Genomic DNA, 21,733 nt, shown 5'->3' with positions numbered 1-21,733 from the left:
AAAAAAATCCAAACAGACGAGCTGGTTACCAATTTTAAATTTATTCATTTTTTAAATTCTCGGTACATTCAGCACTTGCAGGAGGAGGAAAAAAAACAAACAAGATAACCGCTTTGAACTAAAAACATAAGATTAAAGATATTAAAATTGTAACTATTACTCTATTAGAAGGTAAACTCATTTGTATCTCCTCTTACATATTTATGATTGGAGGGTCAGAGGAGTGATTTCCACACGGACACCAGTGCAGGGAACGTCAGCTTCCCGAGATCATTACAGAATAAACCTCCACTCGACGAGAGTTTCAAGTCTTCCGGAGAAGATGAACTCAAGCATGTGCATTTCTCCTTCATCACCACAACATGTAAGATAACGTCTCCTCTTATCGCACACATTTTCTAGGCTACAGTGTTGAGACTTCAGTACCAGTTGTATCTTCGTGGGAGATGAACTCACACAAACATCCCCCTGCTGTAAGCACACAACAACCATCCAAGGCTGGAAAAAATTAACAGGATTCATTAAAACTTCAAAAACAGAACAGCTTTCCTCGATTCGACAAAGACGGCCAGTAAATTTTGTCGTGAATATATAAAAAAAAAAAAAGAAAAAAATCTCAGTGCTGAAGAGAAGAACACTAAAACTGATCCTAGAAAATATGTGTAGGTCAGGGATCTATTTTGGACTGGTTTTATTACAGGGCTCTGAGGCGGAAGGAACTGTGCACCCGCAGAACTAAAATAAAGAGGCGGGCTCCTAAACCTCAGAGGGACAAAATGCTGAGGCGAGCCAAAAAAACACCACCCTTCTCTGCTTCTTTTCTTCAACAGAGAGAATTAACAGCACTACACGGAGACGAGGAGGGAGAGGACTGAATTTTGCATCTGGAAGACAGAGAGAGAACCAAAGAGTGTAGAGGGGGAGGTTGGAGCTAGATGCACCATAGTTTTACTACTAATAAAACATGTAATAAACATTTTCTGCGTTAATTGACGTGGACGAGGTGTGGGGGAAATGGCAGAAGTGTGTGGAAGACAACGCTGGCGTCGAAGTGGACGTATTTAAAGCACGGTGGGGCAGGTAGCGAGGAGCAGACACAAGTCCTGAACTGGAGGAAAGAGAAACTAATCTCCAGAAGTGGAAACACTCCCTCCCAAGACTTCCTGTCTGCGGCGTCCTCTGCCCCGTCTCTCTCTTCAGCTTTCCCCACAGCCACTCGGCTCTCAGCGGCGTCTGTCCCTCGGGTTGCTACGGCTACGAGAGCGCCGTCCCCCGCTGGCGCCTGCCGAGGGTCGTCTGGGCCTGTGGCCGCTGTCCCTCTTCTTGTCCACCTCCCTGTCTCGGCCGCGGTCCCTCTCTCTATCCCCGTCGGCTCCTCGTCCGGCTGCTGTGCCGCTCGCTGCCGAGCCGCCTTCCTTCTCTCGACCCTTGAGCCTCTCTTTCTTCTCCTCCTCGCGCTTCTTCTCCTCCTCCTCCTGCTGCTCCTTGTGTCTTCGCTCGCGCTCCTTTTGCCGCTCGGTGCGGTCCAAAAGCCTCTGCGCAGCCTGGTGGACACGAAGAAAGGTTTAGTTGGATAAAATGATGTCTCAAACACCCACTGAGAGAGAAAAACATATAAATATAACACCAACCTGCTCCTCAGTGTGGGGAAGCCAGTATATACACGGAGCTGCTTTGGTCTTGAGGAACAAGTCGTCCAGCAGTTTGGCTGGAGGCTCGTCTCCTTTCTCTGTTAATTAGAAAACACAAATAGGTGAATGTTTTCCTCAAGTTTTACACAACTCACCTGTGTGGTGAGATATACTAAATTATCACTGCTAAGTGCAGAATGCAGTTTACAAAACGTGAGGTGCACTGCATCGCTCTTTTTTGTTGAAGCCTACAAAGATTTTTTTAAAATGCACGCTTTTTTAAAAATTGTTGCCGGCCAAATACCAATTCAACTCACAGAGCTTTATTTCAGCTAGCTAGAAGTATGTAAATTCCCAGTGGAGGGCACCTGCTCAGGCCCCAATTGAGGGTGAGAGGCTGTAATATTTGCTGTTTGATAAGTTATATATCCTTCAGAGAAAGTCTATACGATTCAAAAATAGCCAACAAAACTAAACATGAAACAAAGGTTAAATAAAGTGAGATGGAGATAAAAGGATTGGATTGTTAGTTAGTTAGTGTGTGTTACCCTTCTTATCCGTCTTCCTCTCCTTGCTCTTGCCCCTCTCCCTCCTCCTCCTCTCTCTTTCTCTGGACCGAGATCGTCGTCCATCCTCTCCCGGTCTGGCAAATTCCTGGACCTTATCCCGGTCCCACTCTCGCTCGCCACGGGCTCGTTCTCTGCGCTGCATCTCCCTCTCCCGCTCCGCCCACAGGTCCCGCACTCCAACCACGCCTCGGTCCCTCTCCCGGTCTCTGTCGCGCTCCCTGTCCTTGTCTCTGTCGCGCTCCCTTTCTCTGTCCTTGTCTCGCTCGGGCATCAGAGGGGGCAACCGGGTCTGAGGACCGACTGGCTGGGTGACATGGTCCTTCTCATTTTCTGGCTTCAGGACACCTTTGTGGAAGTCGACCTGGAGGAAACAGAAGAGCATCATAATAAGTATGATGGTAACATAATAGAGATTGCCAGAAGATTAATTTCCCTGATGTTCAAGTTTAAACTTTAAAGTCAAAATCTAGCACAAATATTGTGTGTATCACATCTTAGTTAACTAGTGTTGTTAACATTAGTAATGGATGCTCATTTTAAATAAAGTAACATTCAACTAAGACATTTCAGTGCAAATTCTGTCAATATATAATACGTTTAATCGACGTGTCAATTGATCGCACTCATCCCTTAAAATAATGTACTCTCTTGAAATCTCCCAGTTGTGCCAATAATCAAACGTGATGGAAGAAATGACACTGCCTGCAGCTTTAACAACATCCCTGACACCACTCAAGACTAAGGATGTGTTTGCTGATCTGAAATGGTTCCAGAAATAAACCTATTAATATTTAACTTCTCATGCTCTTACTGTGGATGGCCTGCTAATTGACAGCGTATGCTTGTAAGTAAGTCGTATTTTTCCCCATCAAAATACGATAAATTCATCTCACCATCTACTGTAATGCAATTTGTATTCCATCAAGTGTATCATTACCTCATCCTGCTCGCAGAAGTCGACGGTGAGGACCTTGGGGTTGCTCAGAGGCCATTTGACCCGGTGGAGGGCAGCTCTGGTGGCGACTGCCTCCTCTGCTGTGGCGTACTACGAGGACAGAAGAAGAGGAAGGTTGATCAGGCTGAAAACTGTAAAACATCTCAACCAAAACACAGAAAAAATAAGGAACAGATAGAGGGAGATCTGATCTCACAATCCTCCCATTCTCAGTTGCTGTGTGGTGGAAGCTGAGCCTGTTCTATAAAACAACACCAATCCTTAAAAATAGCTCAGCATTTGGTGAAACCTGCTTCGAATGGGTCCGTTTGGCAGCAGACAGTTTCCACAAGCGGCTGGTTATCACTTCCAGCCTGACAACATGCTCAGCTCAATATGAAAATATTGATTTGTTGGAGCTCACCGTGACAAAGCAGTGAGACTTGATCTTGTCGATCCAGAAGCCGTCTTCCACCATGCTGCCCGTCCTGTTCAGCAGCTCTTTGAGTTGGCCCAGGGTGAAGGGTCGTACCTATGGGATACACATCAACAATCACGGTTACCCGTCATCTTCAGTCACAGTGGAATAGTTCATGTAAAGTAGGAATAAACAAGAAGCAACACCTCATGGCATGATATCTGTAAAAAATAAATGTCAGAGTGCCTGCTGGTTTGATCTGTACTTTGAAATGAACACTAGGTCAAACAGAGATCTATCTTGAAATGGTCACAGTTCAGAAGTTGAGAGCTTTTAGCTTAGCTAACAACATGGTCTTCCCTCTGGCGCCTCCCTCAGGCCAAAGTCCATACCTTTTCCAAAGAACAGCAAAGCTGCTTCTACATTTTAAATCCATCAGTTGTGTTTATTTGGACAACATTATGGTGACCTGCAGTTACACAGCAGAGCCTTACACGTTTAGTCTTTCTAGATTCTGTCAGTGTAGTCTGAGAGCTCTTGTTTTTCTGAGATTAGTGAGGCTGGGTGGCATTAGAGATCTTGCAGTCTTTGATCCACGGGCAACTCTAAGTCTCGCTCTTATGACGCAGGTACAAAAAAATCTGCAAATGCTAGTCATTAAATGTGTAATGTCTAGTCTTGTCACAGTCTGTTTAGTCATGCAGTGTGCCCCTAACTAAAGGTGATGCTTGACTACAGCCATAATACCTGGGTAACTGTTCACGACTCTAATTATGGGAACGATGGTGATGTGGTTGCCACTGGCATCAACGCAATATGCCTCATTCATGTCAAACTTGTAGGGTACATTTAGAAATGCGGGAATTTTCTGTACAAACCATCGTCCTGACATCATTTTGCAAGTGTGGAAAGTTTATGGCTCCGACTTGACCGGGAGTATAACTAAATCTTTTTGATGAATACATTTTGCCAGCGTGGAAGAAAAACATCATTTTTTCACTGCACTTTCTGTATGTCTTGTGCACTGAGTTAAAAACCCACCAGGTTGGTCACATGGATGATATTTGAGATTTTTCCATGAGGTGGCGAGGGCTGCCTGGTCGTGCGGACGGGGTCATCGATGGTGACGGACACGCCGGACTTCTGTTGACTGATGGAGCGACGCACCACACTGTCGCTGGGGGTAACTGAGGAAAAGATGAAGAGGTGAGAAGAGTGAGTGTGATGGGTGGAAAAAATAAGAACAGGAATGTCTGTAATCAAGAGAGAAAGATGAAGCACTGCCAGAGGGATGATGGAAGAGAGAAGATATCTTTACCCAATTATCTACAGCAATTAAAAAACCACAAACTTTTCAGTGAGGTCGTTTACCTTTCTTTGCCTCTCCATCGAGGTTGACGGATATCTGTGTTTCTGAGGCTTCCTCAGAGACGCTGTTCTTCCTCTTGTCTCTGGAAGTCCTGCGCTGTTTATCTTTCTCCGTTTTCTCCACCTCTTCCTCTTCCTCTTCATTTGTCCGTCCATTTTCCTGGCCGTCACCTGGGACGATCTGGGGAGGGATTACAGGTGGAAAAATGTTAATGTGACAATTCCAACCGCTGACAAAGGCACCATTTCTCGAGACTGGTTCGCAGTAAGCCTCTTCGGACCTGTGTGACGGTGCGTCGGATCTTGAGGCCTTTGTCCTGGTCATCCCTGCTGGCGTCCAGGCTCTCCTCGTCCCCAGACAGCTGCAGCTCCTCTGGGTGCAGCTCCACCACTGCCTCCTGGTTCACTTTGATGTCTGGGATCAAAGACTGCAGGATCCAGACACAGACAGGAGATGATGGGAGGAAAAGAAAAAATAGGGACAAGAGAAAGAAAAGAAAAGGAAAGAAAGAAATCTGTCAGCTGATACAACGCAAGAAAAGGTGGACACTGGTTTTGTTGTTCCTCAGTTGTTCTGGAAGGGTTTAACTTGTGTAAATAATGAGCGGTTTGATTATAAATCCTGGGATTTGGGGAAGCTGTAATCAAACCAATAGTTGGCAGACTAAGATAAATCTTAAAAGCTGGGTGTAGCAACTTGATCTCTTTGACTGATGAACATTTGGTTGGAAAATAAAATTCTTGGTCATTTCAGAAGCTCTGATCTGCTTCTAGACAGAAAAATAATCAATAAATATTATCCCACAGCCCAAAATAGCAGCTCCTATAAAAGAATTAGGTGAATCATCACATTTATTTTCCACATTTTCCTTGAAAGGACACCTTGGTCCTGTGCTGTGTCAGTACCTTCAGTGAGTCAGTGGTGATGCTGATGGATGGTTTCTTAGCAGTGACTGACGTGCTGGAGCCCCATCGCCTCTTCCTCCCTGCTGCGGTTCCTGTCTCGGCATCTCCCGCGCCTCCATCTGTGGTGGCTGGCGACGTCTTACTGCCTGCAGGAGTCAAAACATATCACTGAGGAGAGGAAATATACTCCCAGATGGATGAGCTACTTTCTGCTGAGCAGAACTTCAGTGGCAAGTTACTGCAGGCTCACAGCCCGAAAGCAGAAATAATTGCTTAAACGCTTTAACCTAAATAGTTTTTCCAAAAGGTGGCAGTGACTAATTAAAGTTTATAAGGAGTTTGTAAATGGAACTGTGAGATTAAACTATTTCAGGAACATTTTCACACCAGGCTATGTTCAACATGTTGCTGCACATTTGTTGAGAATGAAGTGCTTTCTGCCACACAGAGGTCATGTGAAGTATTGTATGCAATGAAAAATAATAGGAACTATGCAGCAGATAAATATGATGTAGTGTGTGTGACCATGTCCTTGTGTGGACAGGTTCCTCACTGCTGGACAGAACCAGCACATTAATTCAAGTGTTTTGTTTAAATATGACTTTTAATCACTGTGCTTCCAATCAACATTATAGTCCAAAAGGAGTGTGTGTGAATTTATTTTGTTTCAATCTACCTCAGTCAGGCAAGCTCATTTTCTAAGGTCTTTTTTTGGATATTTTACAGCTACTTGATTGACAGATTAATCGACAATGATGATGAGGATTTAAATGCTAAAAGGACGGTGTTTCCCTCTCGTCCTTGTTCCGCTCGTTTCCTCATGCAGGACGAAAGATGTAACTGGTATACTCACTGGTCAAGGATATCTTGCGAGCAGCAAAAGCCTTAGGAGTGGTGCTCTGGAAGGAGAGGGAGACAGAGAGAACATACAGAAACCCCAGGGGTGCGGGGCAAGATGAGAACCAAGAGTCCAGACCCAAACGGGCAACAAACAGAGAAGAGGAGAAACAGGAAAAGTGGAGGAGGGGTCGGGGCAGGGGGTTAAAGTAACAGAGGCCTGGAGGCTCCAATTGTAACCACATTATAGAGAGGGATGTTGGTCGATACAGAGACTCCAGACACATCTCTGCCTTCCACCTCTGCTCAAAGACACTCAGATAAATCATTATGCTACGCTGTGTGTGTGCGGTAGACTCTTAAGACAAGGAAAGTAGATGATGTGCATTAGGACATGAGTAGACCTGCTTGTAACTTGTCCAAGTGAGGTTTGTTTTTACAAGATAATGTCCATCAGAGAAGCTTAGAATAGGGGGGAAAAGGAGACCAGCTAAGGGTGTGATAGATAAGACTCAAGTCCCATTTGGACTAGGGTGATTTAATATATAACCTGTGCTGGTTAGTGATTTTAAACCTGCCTGAAGGCTATATTATCTGAGATTTGTTTGCCTCCCAATCCAGTTATTATAAACAGCTCTAATGACGTTTCCTTCCATGATATAAATCCTGAGTTTCATGAGCTCAGTACACAATGCGACAACTGAAGAAGTCGAAAAGGATTTTGCTAACCTAACAGATCACTTTTTAACATCGGTCAATGCTGACAGTGAAGGAAAAAGTAGAGACGAACTTTATGACCCCACAAACTCTTTAAAATTGAAGTTGTAGGTTATGTAACAGGTAATTGTGTATTTGCTGGCCTACCTTTGTACAGCTGAACTCATTTTATGCCTTGTATATGTATGTGCCATATATATTAAAAACTGTTGCAGATAACAGTCCCTCTCTTTCTGTAAACACACAACCCAATGAACATTAAAAAATGCTAAACTACTGCTAAATAGTTACATGACTTTCCTGCTGCAAATCATTCTCTACTATCAGACCAGCTCCTGTGATTTGATTGCAGATTAAACATTGACTTTCATTATCATTTAAAGTAAAAAATGAGGCATATAGTTGAATCAAGTATTGTAGTTGACTAACACTGTTGAATGTTGTGAGTGATGATGAGTTCTGGGGAGCAGAGGTGAAGAACAGAGCGCTGAAGACTCAAAGGTTTGTCAGGATCGGTGCTGCAGTTCAAATTCACCTCGATGATTTACCGTATATAAAATAACACACAGCTGTAGACCAACAGTGTAAGTTTCGGTGTCAAAATATCAAATTAAAACTGCAGCACACGTGACAAGTTAAAAACATTTGTACGTAATTACAAAGAGGGAAAGAGTTCATTCCTCTTAGTCTACAAAAAAGATCTGGAGGAAAGAGATTTTTTTTCTTTTCTTTTCTTTTTTTTTTTAACACTTAATCCTTTAAAAAAAATTGTAAACATTTTAAATAGAGGAATAATCACAAGTCATTTCCTGGTACCATTTGACACCTGATTCCTTACTGGCTCGACTATGGCCCAACCTCACGACAGTGTGTACTGTATCTAGGCAACAAGGATCCAATCAGAGTAGGCAGAGGAGTGAGGACGGGGCTCGATTTGAGTGTGCAGATAAGCCACCAGGCGGGAACTGATCACTGGATTGGACTTTTTTCTTGAATGGGGCTGGGGAGGACTTTTCTTGATTGACTGCTGATCACACACAGTCAGGTTTCAGTCTTTTGGGAAGTCTTGAGATGGATTCTGAAGGGGGAGGGGGGTTGATGTGTACTTTGTTAGTCCATGATCATCTTAAAGAAAAAAATCCATTTTGTGATGCTTGAGTTTATTGTCTTTAATTATTATAGTTGTCCATGTTCTCCAGTGTACCGTCCTGAAAGCCTTTGCATATCAAAAATTTCAAAAATGATGGCGGTTGCTCTCTTTAGCAGTTCATGAAGTCTCCATAGCCAGAAGGTTTGCCGCACAGTTCTTGATTTTGTTTTGCAAATTGTCAGCACAGGCGGGAGGTCTCTTCAATGGGACAAAGGGGGTAAAAAGTAATCCAGAAGAATTTGTCTTTGTAAAATTATAGTCCAGACAAGTAGTCAGAATGAGAGAGTCGATGGACATCAATCTTGAGTGTAGTTGCCAGCGTGAATGTCTCACCACTCACATGATATCATACGAGATGCCAAGTTGTGGGTGTAGCGAAGAGATGAATGTGGAGATAAATAAACAGCAGCAGCAGTTATCCATTTCCATGCAAGCAGGATATCATGACTTCCTGGTCAAACATCCACTGAGTCACACTGGAGTTCACTGACAGCGTGGCTGCAGGAGAAGGCAGGCGATGATTTGCTGAGTATATCCAGCTCTCACTGTGGGTGATCAATGTCGCTGTGCACCCACAAAAAAATCTTGGTGCGTAATACTTGTCCTTTGCATTATGTCCTTTGAAAGTCTGTCCTGCAGTGGAGCTGGTGAAGAGCTCAGGCAACAGTTTTTGTATGAATGACGCCATCGAGCGCGTTGACAGACGTTAAGTGTCAAACAGTGCACTTTTAAAAAAGGTCATCTTGTCAAGGTAGAGGATGACTGTTAGCTTACAAGCTCAACCGATTAGAGTGTTCCAGATTTCAAAGTGTAAGAAGAAGTCCATATCATCATGTCATAGAATCCAAGAAAAAGTCCAATGATCATAAGTTGCTCACCCCAAACAGTAATCGTACAAACACTGTATGGGTTATTGCAGTGGTTATCAGTCCAACGTCATAACTCCACCTCACAGGCAGGTGGCAGTGTGGGGTTGAAGGTAGAGACAAAAACAAAACTGAAAAGCTGAAGAGTTTTGTCTTTTCTCGAAGGGTCTGTACTTTGCCTCTGGAGGATGGAGGCACTGGTGTTGGAGGGCAACATTTTATGAGAGTGTCCTTGTCCTCAAAATGGCAGATGGGAAAGGCAGGGAGAGGGGGAGGCGACACAGAGCGTTTGAGACGCACTCCCCTTCCCTTACCCCATCATTCATCACCACCGCACAGTGCAGCACAGTCCAGTCCGGTTCAGGTTAGCAAGCAGGCATCCAACCCCTGAGACTGGCTTTCCATGACAACTGTGTGCTGCTGCAGTCACCATGGCTGCCGCTGCTGTCTGTGGTGGTCTGAAGCAAGCTCCAGTTCCTGCTGGCTCAGCACGCCACTGCAGGGCTACATGGGAGGCCATGCAGGCTTTACTCAGTGCCATTGGTTTGCAGACTCTGGGCCTAATTCAGGTACCAGCGACGCACTTGAACATAGCGGGACAGGAGGAGTAGGAGGAGGAGTGGAGGAGGTGTTGGTGTTGGTGGTGGTGGTGGTAGTAGTAGTACGCAGCAGGTACCATTAGGGGCAATGGAAGAGGCATGGGCACCTTCATAACAAAGCAATCAATGGGGTTTTAAACAGCAATCACACCATAAATATATATAGTGAGAGAGAAGCGTTCATGATGGGATACAAAGGCAAAGATGGAAAGTAGGGGGACAAAGAGGGGGAGAGAGACAGTGAAAGAGAGTGAACTGAAGAGAGAGAGAGAGAGAGAGAGAGAAAGGCGGTGTGAAAGGAGCAAGCGAGAGAGCAGAGAATGAAAACAGGGTGAAAGAAACAGCAGAAACAAGCCCTGATGCATCTCTACACACACTGTCAGGGTCCATTACTCATGCAAACCCAAGGGGGAAACAAAACCCACACAAAACACACAGTACAAAAAAGAGACACATGCCGATTATAAGTTCAATGGCATAGCAGCTCAACAACAAATTTAAATAAGGCACTCTGGATAAGAAAGTCAAAATCTCGATGCCTAAAATGTAATGCATGGCCGTGGGCATCGTTTTTTTATACAGCAGCAAGAAGTGAAGGCTGAATGTCACATGTAACACTAACAGTAGCTTCATAATGAGACCCAGCAACAATTCTCGAAGGTGTAACTGTGTGAAAATGCACGCTATGTAGCTATTTAAAGAATAGAAACTGCTTGTGATGGCATAAAATGCAGTACTCTGATCCAGTGCAATGGCTCTTGTCAAGACCCTGACACGCCACATGCAAGAACTTGAGCTGCATTAGGCAAACTGATCAGTGTCGACCACAGAGGGTTACACAGCGATCAATAATCAGCTCGGTGTGTCAGGGCCTTGAAGTAATGCTTTTCTTTTTCACTTCCTCCCTCCTGAACAAAACACACACAGACAAGAACAGCGATATGACAAGCATGCACTTTCTGCGGCATAATCTAGCAACACCATTACCATCACAGTTTGCATTCAAGCAGTATCAGTACTTAACATCCCCACTACATGGACCTGACCGACAAAGAGTGTGTGTGAGAGATCATGTAAGTGAATGAGCCGGTTATGAAATATTATTTCCATTAAACGCAGATGGAAGAGATTAGTTCATTTCTATTTACCCCAGGACCCAACTCCAACTCAAACCCTGTTCGTTCACCTGTGAGCATTTGCAGAAACCTCCAACTGGGTGATCTAACGAGCATTTAAGAGGTTAAAAGGATGCAAAAACTGCATAAAGAGTCAGAATCGAGAGGACAGAATCTCCACAGGAGCCAAACGACAGGGTTGTGTTGGTTTTAAGTGACCCTCTTTACTTGTTCTGTTCTACACATGCTTTTGTATGAATGAGGATGCAGGTTAGTGGGAGAGACAGAGCAAAGACCCGGGCACCCCCATCCTGTCAGTGACCTTACCTCCTCCAGCCGGCCCTCGCTGTTCTCTGGCTCAGCCCCAGAGGGCGGCTGCTGGGCCATGGAGCTCTCTGATTCCGGTTCAACCTCGGTCACGGCGGCTGCGCTGGGCTCCGACACCTCCCTGCAGAAGACAGAGAGAGAGAGAGAAGGGTGAGGAGGAGGGTGGGAGACAATAGGATTTCAAGGCAAAGGCTGTATGAGAGCTCAGGGTCAACACTGGGCAGGAACTGGGGATAGGCTTGTTATCTTTACCTGGCCCTGTGTACGTTTTCTAAATCAATCTCTGATGCTAAATCTGCATTATTAAGATATATAATGTGGCAGTGACATTTTAAATTGTGAATCAGAGTGGTAAAATTATGTTTATTTATGAAGAAGTAAGAAAATTATGCTTTTCCTTATTTTTCAGTCAAAGTATCAGTCAAACTCTGACTAACTTGACTGACTGGGGAAGTGAATTGTGAGATGTTGATGCTTTTCTTGGTCTAATAGGACAATAAACTGAACATGTTTTGGTTTAAAAAACTATTTGATTGCAACACCTGGAGTTCAATGAGCATTTTTCACTATCATCTGACATTTTATAGATCAAACAATGAATCAAGAAAACAATCAGCTGATTAATAATCACTAGTTGCAGCCTTATTAAAAGACAATCCGGGAATAAACAATGTGTACAATAAGGCAGAGGATTACAGTGGGAAGATTCAGAGAAAGGGTGCCGAGGGGCAGTGATCTGGGTCACTCCTACTATAAATAGCTCACGAGCTAACGGATACTCAGGGTCGCAAACACCCCTCAATCTAACCATCAAAGTCCAAGACACAGACTCACAGCTGACTCCGTGTGTGTGGTCTACATTTGATCCCTGCTGGGGTCGTTACTGAGAAAAACTCAACTCTAACTCAGCCAGTAAAACTCACGCTTTGTAGTCACTATGAGTCAGACCTCACACAGCTTCTCCACACATTGTTTTATTTAATCGTTGTTATCTAAGACAGAGCAAATAAAAGCAGATGTCATTATTGTATTTTTAGCTACACCCTCATCTTTTCCCTCTAGCGTTATCAAAAGTCTCCTCCGCTGCCTCCGTGTGACGACACAGGCATCAAGTTAGCACCCTGTAGGTGGGAGAATCGCAACCTCGAGCATCCTTCAGTCTATTACGGTGCACAGTCTCCTCTATTGTTCAAACCATTACATGATGCTTTAGATTTCATAGCGAGCATTTCACAGGAAAAGGGAGTAAATGGCACATTTCTGAAAAAACTATCAAACAAGGAAATGTTTGATAGTGTCGGTGAATTCAAGGAACACATTTTGTCCCTAGTTGTTCATTGGTAATTTCGTACCAGGTATAGCAGGAAATTTCGGACTTTAAAGCAGCAACACAGTCAAAAAGGGACATAATCAGTAATGCATGTGATTACCGTTGTTTTCAGTCTGCGGTTTATTTTCGACGCACGTCTATAAAACATCAGAGAACAGCTACAGGCATCAGAATTCCTTCAAGCCCAAGGTGACTTCTTTAAATATTTAAAACCACAGTACACCTTACAATGATGCAAGATGAGGGCAAGCGCCAAATTCTGGCATTTGAGAAGATTGAAAATGCATTTGAAAAATGTATTTTCTACCGCCTAATTGACTAATCGTCGAATTGTTGCATTGATTAGTTGATTGACCTCTAGGATGAAGGTGGTAAGCAGCCAATTTAACCTTTTGAAGAATCCTTCTGGCTCAAACACGGACTCACCTTCACCAAAAGTCACCTCTACAACCAGGTGAGGTGCTATATGTTTTGGATGCACCTAATAAAACCCTTTACTTCCTTTTGAGACTGACACAATAACTGTAAAAGTCTCTTTCAAACTTGTAACTCAAGCAACCTAACTCGGCTTTTCTCTTTCTTCATGACATGTAACATGGTCACTGGCAAAATAGGGAAGCCTGTAATGTTAGTCCCTGTACTACTGAAATCTATCCCAGAGCGTCAGGAGAGCCTGTTCAGCCTCCCTCTCTGGAGATTAGTCACTGGTAGGAGTGTAGGCAGGAGGACAGCATTTTCCCCTCCTCCACGCCACGCTGAATCTCCTCATTTGCCCTAGGTGTGGATGTCAATGTCTGTGTCCGGTGTGTGTGTGTGTGTGTGTGTGTGTGTGTGTGCCTCTTGGGCAAGGCCAGAGACACACCTGCACAGGCTATAAAGGGAGACAGGTGTCAACTGGAAATACAACCCCTTAGGATCAGTGAAGGAGTAAAGGCCAGACCAAGGTGATGTAATGGTCATTGAAAGAAATAACGGCTGACTAACTGTGTGTCTGAATGATGCTCGGCTTGTTCTTCAGCCTTGAAGCCCTCTTGTCATGCATTTCAAACAGCTCTGTGTTCATACGAACAAGCTGGAAGTACAACTTGAACCTGAGGAACAATAACACAATCTGAACAATGGACCGTAAGGCATTACTTCTGTTTAAACTTCTCAAAAGAGAACATACACACGGTACGACCCGAGGCAGCGATTCTCATTCACGGTTGCTCAACAGACGCTCTCAAATCGTGTCCCAATAAACAACCTGGACTCATAAATCAGACCAAAATATTGTCACTGGTCAAATCAGACATGCAGTCGGCTCCCATGGGACGAGAGTGAGAGTGCTGGTGCCAGCTGGGAGAATTATATCACACCATAAGGGCCCATTCACACCGACTGTACAGTTAACAGATGTCTGCTTTAATGATCTCCCTTGACAACAGTGAGATCATTAACAGCTACAGCAACACAACCCCAAAACACACAAATATAGACTTTCTGCGGGCTTGACAACAAAACGAGGATCTCATAAGAAAATGTATATTCTGAAATAAGAAAAAGCCTCTACAGTGCATGTGTGAGGGAAAGGCAGAGAGGGGGTGAAATCACTGTCTGTCTGGATGTCATCATCACACCATGAAATCTGAGCCCATTATTTATTAATCAACGTGTTCCTTCAGAGTGAAGCTATTTAAAGGCATTGATAATAGAGAGGAGACCCCCTTTTTCCCCCTGGAAAAATATCTCCCCTGCTCCTTCACTCAACAAAAGGCTCTCACCGACGTCCCCACCCCCGGTCCTCCTCACATGGGCGAGCATGTAACACGCTCCTAAACCAGGCCAACGTGAACTGATGACATGATATTTAAACAGGCAGGAAAAAGGAGCTGCTAGCTAAACCATTATCGTGAATGTACAGCCAGGACACGACAGGCTGATGTATCCCCGTTTGCTAAAGTACAACCAGCAACCTGAAGCCTTGAGTCGCCCTCTGGCTCACTCTTACCCGTTTTTGTTGCCTTCGGACAGCATTACGGCCGGCCTTTGAAAGGGAAGCCCCGGGGATAAAAGCTAACACCCGGTCGCTGATGGTTATTCCGGTCAGGCGTGGGTTGAAGTCGGGGACGCGGAATAATAAAAAAAAAGATCCGGTCGCGGTTTGTTTCTGCTGCTGAATAGCCCCGTGCACTGCGTCGGTATCAGGGATGCAATGCATGCATGACGGCCATGTTGGCTAGCGAGAGCGAGTGTCAAGTCTACCGGAGTGGGGGGGGGGAAAACACGATGTTCCGGTCAATGATTTCCAAAATAAAAGCTCAGCGAGACGCTCGTTCCGAAATGTAACCACGCGTAATGATTAATTAAGGAGTGGGAAAAACACGGTCTCTGCTGCCGGCGTCAAAAGGGGAAATGCGAGATAAAAGATAAGGAGAAAATGAGCGAGCGTGGAAAAAAAGGACCCTGCTGCTCGAGAGAGAAGCAGCATCACCCACGCGGCGTGTGGGGCTGCCGCATTGAACGCCTGACAAGAAAGCCAACGTGCTATAATTAGAAACGAGCCAGAAAACCGTGGGGTGTGTTTACAACAGGCTCGAGCTTTAAGGAGGCATGCTGTCAGCTCTTTAACCAGCCAATCATTTTAATAGGAAGCGATATTTAGCACGAATTTCCCCATGCTGACAAACGATACACAATGGTGAATTATTTCCACCCTTTATGTGACCAATCAATCATTCCAAGCATAGCCAAGGCACAAAGATGAGACAGGATAGGAGAAAAGTATACTAGTGCATACCTCCTCCAAGGCCCAACAGTCCCCCTGTAATGCAATCAAGCCTAATACAATATCCAATGTCTTACAATATAGTGTCTGAAAACAGACTACCTATATCAAAACATATTTAAATCTGCTTGATCCAGATTTTTTATTAGGATCGAGTAGAATTGTACTCATTATCTATACCAGTGCAGTGCATAAAATTGATTTAACCATGACCTCTATCTATTGATAATCCCATAACGACTTACCTTAAATACACATTGCTTTTGCTATTTCCTCTGACAGTTAATTGAAGCAAAGTGTACAGGGGCATGATCACATCTAGACAAATGCAGTCATCATCCTCAATATCCCAAAAATTCAGTGATTAAGTCCCTGTTGTCTACCAATTTCCATTTAATTCATCAGCTTCTCTAAGAGGAGGAATCCTGAAATGTGACGTATTATTAGCCCGTCCAGGAAAGTCAAAAGCAAGTTGAGATATCCAAAATAAAGAGAAGATAGAGTATATTTGAATTAACTGAAAAAAACACTCAATGAATTTCAAACACACAACATTGTTGTTGAATATTACAGTGTGCCACTGGAGAAATGTATCACATTACTGAGCAGCATATACAGTGCATAAAATTAACAAGAGTAACAGAGAGAGCAAGGTGTTGCATGTTTGTGGCATATTCTACAGATATAGACCATGTATAGACATATACACAGTCACTGAACTGTAGTGAAAGGTGTTATGTTGCTGGTGCGATGTCAATATGACTATCAACAGATCATTTTTGCTCACGCAGGCTGTGTGGCTGCCCTAACGTAGTAGGTGGCAATGTGTTGTTTCACTTGTTACTGAGTTTAACTGTATGTTAATGATGATTACTGACCTTTTTGAGAGGTATTGTTTCTCTGCCCCCTTACTCAGCTTAGTCTTTTTCTCATCCACTGCTTCTTGTCCTTGGTCAGGCTTCTGTGAAATTATTCAGAGTTAAATCAATGAAAAAACAAGTAGCCCAAAGATCTTTCATCTTATAAGTGCATCAAAATAGAAGCCATGGATACATACAATCATCCAATGATTCAACTCAACAACTCAATCAACCTGATGCATGGCAAGATGGCAAAAACACCTGAAATGAAGCACACTCAGGAACTTTCTACGAGTGCTTCTGCATGGCACCAAGTTCAATATAACTGTAGCATACAGATCTCTATCGTTGCTGTAGCAAATGACATCGGTTTTGACACTGACATCAGTTTGATCACTGACCTTCAGCTGCCTGGCAGGGCGCGTTTTATCCTGGGAGGAAGAGGAGGACTGTGATGAGCGTGAAGAGGAGTCTGATTTGGAGTCAGAATCTGATGAGGAATCTGAATCTTGGGCCTCAGTCACAACCACTCTGCCTTTGCTGGCTCTCTCCTCTCCCTTGTACTTCTCCTTTTGCAGATTCTCCTCTCTCCTCTTCTCCTCATCCTGGCGTTTTCTCTCTTTTTCCTTTTCCCCTTCCTGACGTTTTCTTTCTTTTTCCCGCTCCTCTTTCTGACGCAGTTTCTCCTCCTCTTCCAGTCGTTTCCTCTCCTTCTCCTTCTCTTCTTCCAGGCGTTTCTTCTCTCTCTCCTGTTCTTGTAGCCTCCTTCTTTGCCTCTCCTGCTCCTGGTGTTGTTCTCTCTCCTTCTCCTCCTTCAGTCGCTTCTCTTCCTCTATCTCTCGGTTCTCCTGAAGCCTCTTTTTCTCTAATTTTTGCAGTGGAGATTCAGTGGAACTGGCAGGCCCAGCAGAGGAGTGTGCCTTCTCTCCTGACATATCTATTGCTGATGTGGCCTCCCCTGCACGGAAAGCCCCCTCTGACTCCATCTTGTGTACGAGCAGAGACAGGGGCCCTGGCCTGCGCTTCACAGGAGGCTCGGGACTGCTGGAACGAGAGCTTGAATCTGAGTCTTGACGCTGCACATTGGGAGCTGGGAAAGGCGCCACCCTCGGACCACGTGCAGCCTCAGGGCCCTCTCCCTCCCGGTCATCTGGTGGGCTCTGCTTGGGAGTGTCAGGCAGGGGAAACAGGTCAGGAGGTGGAGAGGGAGGAGGAGTGGGGTGGCGTAGTTGCATCGGGGTGTGGTGCGCCTGTGGTGGTGGGATGTGCTGCGGAGGTTGAAGCTTGCGTTTGGATCTTGCAACTGTTGATGGGACACTAGGGGGCATCTGCTGCGACTGGGGAGGCGCTCTGTTGCCCCTCCGTGCCCCGCCAGGACCAGGACCCCAGTCGTCGTCATCCTCGCTTTCATCATCACCGCTGTCATCTTCGTCATTCTCCTCATGGACGTGACCTCCTGCCGAGACCCCGGCAGATCGGCTCAGGTGGAGCACAGGATGAGCTGATCCAGGTTCACTCGGTGCAGTGCCCTCCTTCTCCTGGGCTCGTGGTACAGCAGGGGGCAGGCCCTGGCGGTCAGGCTGGCCCAGGACACGCACTGACAGGGAGGCTACAGCACGGGGAGGAGAGGGTGCCGGTGGCTCCTTATGTCCTTGATGAAAGGTGGCTCGCTGCATCCTAGCTCCTGGAGCCTCAAGCGACTCCTGAGGGTGCAGGTTAGGAGCCGGTCCCATGTCAGGGCAGGAAGCCATCATCCTATGAGCCATCAATGAATCTCCAGCTCCCTGCTCCACCCTGGTCATTGAGGGTTGAGAGAGCATGGAGCGGTGCTGCTGGGCAAAAATAATAGCCAAGGTGACTATTTTTTTTCCCTATACAGTCATTAGCATGTTTTGAGGCATTTTACAAGCGAGGAAAATTAACTGCATGATGACCAATGAAACACTAAAAACTATTTTTTTTAATGTAAAAAGCACTATGTAGATTTTCACAATATTCTCTGATCAATGTGTAGCAGTTTAGTGTGTCCTTCTCTGAGGGACACACTAAGCAGTGAGTGGAGGTTACTGACCTTGTCAGGGACATACGGAGAGCTGTCATTGTCATCCGAGTGGTCTTCATCCTCCTCCGCCACCGCTGGGCTTTCTGTCAGAGAGGGACACAAGACAGGGGTTCAGGGGTTTTATGAGCATGTTCATACAAACGAACATGAAATTAGGTGAGTACAGATGTTTGAACAACGTAAAATAACAGGACTGCTGAAAGAAAGAGTGTGTATCTTGCAGTTATTTGGGGCTAAAGTATACGTCCATGTGGCAGAGACTGTGTCAGATATGAGATTGCGTGTGTTGTTATACCGTCTGCCTCGTCATCTTGCTGGGCTTCTCTCTCCAGCCTCTGGCGAAGGAGCTCCTGCTGTTTGGCCAGGTACTGTTTTATGAAACTATTCTGGCTCATCTCCTCACCCATCTACAACACAAAACAGTACATAAAACAGCACTTTGTTAATACTTCTGCACTGTAACATTCACAGAGCAAGTGTTTATGAGAAGAACTGTTCGTCTTAGTAGGGAATATTAAATGGGTTTGATTTCATGCAAATAAAATATTGGGCTTGCCAAAAGCACTTAAAATGCCTGCACATATGTTGACAAAAGCCTTAGAACATAACTCATCTTTTAAAATCTCTTCATACCTGTGAGTTGGGCTGCAGCCCACTGTGGGAAGAGGATGACTTCTGAAGATTTTCCAGCATCAGAGCCTGCAGGGAACAAGGAAAGGGATTATAGTTGTTGCATACATTTTGTGGGAGATTATTTAGTGAGTTGGCTGCCTGATAATTTTTTCTCACAACTACATGAATACATTTGTATTTGTCTGAAAACTTGTTAAAGTAGTTTTGTTAAAATCATCACTTTTGAAATATTGCGCATTTAGATAGTAACCATGGGTTCACACATTGTACAAAGTTGAAAACATCAACAACAGACCATTCACTGTAATAATACCAAAACGTTTTTTCTCATTGTTATGGATCTAGGTTTAATTTGTTTTGGCATACTTGATATAAAAAAAGGTTAAACATATACACACACAACATACAATTAACAAAATATTTTGTTAAATTCAGAGCACCAGTAATTTCCACTCAAATGTAACTAAAAGATCCCGATTAAAATATGTCATAAAATATTGCTAATTTTCAGTATAACAATAGCAAATACCATACAGGTCCCTCAAAATCAAGGTGCAAAGGATCACTGTCAGCACCAAATCTAGTGACACTGTGTTGCTACTATCCTGAAGTGCCACCTTTAGACACTTTCGAAGGCTTGGTTCAGTTGAACCCCGGCCCAACGAAGGTAAGCGTTTTGAATGTATGCAAAGCCCGATATTCTCCACTCTCCACCTACAGAAACTTAAAAGACTTCAGTGGAACTCCCTTGTGCCTTCATGGCAAACATGTGGTACTCAATATATATTCATTAACAAATATCATTGTCTTAAGCATTACATTTTTTTTAATGAAGATGTTTTTATTCAAGCAAAACAGCCATTTTAAAAATAAAATACAATATAGTAAAATATGAGGTCCAAATTCTTGTTAATAAAGTATATATTACAACATTTAGTCGACAGTGCGAGCACAGAGGGACAAGTTTCATACTGATGGTGTGAAAGTAGATATGCGTGCAATAACAAGGCTCTGCAGTTGTAATAATACCTTATCCTTAAAAAGTGTAATCAGCAACCCTTCAGGGCAATAACAACCACTGACGACTCTCAGTTCACATCCTCTGTAGGACTTCAAGCAACCACGATGGAGTTTAAATTCAACAATTTCAGATTAACAATTCAGGGCGTTTAGTTGGAGTGATGGTAAATGACTATATTATTAGTATGGTAAAGTAAATAAATAAATATTCCTCCACCAGAATTTTATTCTAAGCAGACTGGATAGGCTTTTAAACCAGCACGTGCCCTAATTAAAAATCAAAAAATACATACTAGAAAAATAGAGTGAGTAAATAAAATAATCTAAATAAACAAATAAAAAGTGTTTTATTTGCAGTGTCTGCACTTTTGTTTTCCGGCGGAAGGGGGACTCACACTCATGACCTCCCTCTTTTTTCAAATCCCGTCTACGGCCCTGAAACCTACCGTTGTTTATCGGCTGACCGCCTCGTGCAAAAAACAACGACAGTCTTCGCGAAAACAACTTAACACAACATCGATTAATTCCGTCTTACTTCCTGGTGGCGCTCGTAAAAAAAAAATTGTGTTTACATGGCGATGCGCGCCCCCGTAACCCAAATACACACACACTCGCACACACAGCGCGAGCGCGGCCGCGGCCGTGTACTGTACACTGTGTGCGCTCGCTTACACTCGGCTTAGGCCTCGACTTGACAGGTGCACAGTTCAACTGTGTGCAACACGGTGCGCCGCGAGTAGTTGCGAGTTAAAGTCCCAACTCGGTCGGTTAACAGCTTCGTCGTGCCGTCAGTCACAAACGACCGCACACGAAAACTGTTGTTTTGCGCGTAATAACGTGCGCCAGACTGGTTTATGTGTTCCCGCTCCCGAGCCCACACACACACACACACCGATACGGCCTCTAACGTTACTGTTAACCCCCGCCGTCACTCGCCTGCTGCTGAACTTAGCCAGACTCGACAGGCGGCCGCAACACGGGCCAAAACTCACCCCCTTCAGCCGCTTGACGAGCGTGTTTTTCTGCCCGCTCTTCGAGAGGTTTCTCTGCTCCAAGGCGGCTTTTAAGTCCGCGACTCGGAGCGATTGTAGAGGTTTTCCATCAAGCGTAATATCTTCGTCCGCCATTTTGCTCCCTCCGCTTGTCTAAACTCCAACAAGCGTCGCTACGGCTGCTGCTCGGCGTCACAGCTCGGCAGTTTCCGGACGAGCTCGGTTCGTCCCGAGTCACATAACAGCTCCGAAACAACATTGGGCCAATTTAAAGCCCCTAAACTCACATTTTTAATACGACATTTTAAAACTTTATTTGGATTTTGACTAGTCTGCTTATATTTACTGTCTCCGGAGTCATTTTTGGCTAATTATTCACACAAAAATCACAAAAAAAAACACATTTTGTTTAATTGCAAAAGATGTATTTGTGCATTCTGAAGGGGAATACAAGACAGACATCAAATGTAGTGTTAAAAGTAAAGTGGTTTAGGTCTGCTTACTGTGGGAGGGGGGGGGGAAAAAATCACTTTTATACCTCAGCAAATATGGATAACAGCCTCATAATGAGTTCACATAGTGTAAAAACCTTTCTTGTACAAAAGAAAATACAGCAATATCTTTCTTATGAA

General features: G+C 44.4%; 1 protein-coding gene across 2 annotated transcripts; it reads right to left on the bottom strand.

Moving 5' to 3' along the window:
* Window positions 1–22: 22 nt before the first annotated feature.
* On the bottom strand, window positions 23–21,268 carry acin1b (apoptotic chromatin condensation inducer 1b). Of its 2 annotated transcripts, none has more exons than XM_084344620.1 (17): window positions 21,102–21,268; window positions 19,090–19,155; window positions 18,752–18,863; window positions 18,466–18,539; window positions 16,796–18,226; window positions 16,413–16,495; window positions 11,438–11,558; window positions 6,680–6,725; window positions 5,827–5,972; window positions 5,202–5,348; window positions 4,924–5,101; window positions 4,594–4,739; window positions 3,559–3,666; window positions 3,138–3,245; window positions 2,180–2,561; window positions 1,632–1,729; window positions 23–1,544 (listed from the first exon to the last, which is right to left on the bottom strand). In XM_084344620.1, exons 1-17 carry the CDS (start codon window positions 21,234–21,236, stop codon window positions 1,224–1,226), a joined length of 3,702 nt encoding a protein of 1,233 aa, XP_084200746.1. In that variant the 5' UTR covers window positions 21,237–21,268; the 3' UTR covers window positions 23–1,223. The 2 variants fall into 2 exon arrangements, with proteins under 2 accessions (XP_084200746.1, XP_084200747.1); XM_084344621.1 differs by having other exon boundaries at window positions 16,796–18,223.
* Window positions 21,269–21,733: the final 465 nt, after the last annotated feature.

This window comes from Pagrus pagrus (genome assembly GCF_965226575.1).
Source record: "Pagrus pagrus genome assembly, chromosome: 22".
NCBI classification, from domain to species: domain Eukaryota; kingdom Metazoa; phylum Chordata; class Actinopteri; order Spariformes; family Sparidae; genus Pagrus; species Pagrus pagrus.
This window is presented reverse-complemented; position numbering and strand designations above follow the sequence as displayed.

Excerpts from the sequence above, each read along its gene's own strand:
- acin1b (XM_084344620.1), bottom strand. The coding sequence starts at position 21,236 with ATGGCGGACGAAGATATTACGCTTGATGGAAAACCTCTACAATCGCTC. Across the intron at positions 18,227-18,465 it reads CTCCGTATGTCCCTGACAAG|CAGCACCGCTCCATGCTCTC; the intron begins GTCAGTAACCTC and ends ATTTTTGCCCAG. Across the intron at positions 5,973-6,679 it reads TCGCAAGATATCCTTGACCA|GCAGTAAGACGTCGCCAGCC; the intron begins GTGAGTATACCA and ends TGACTCCTGCAG.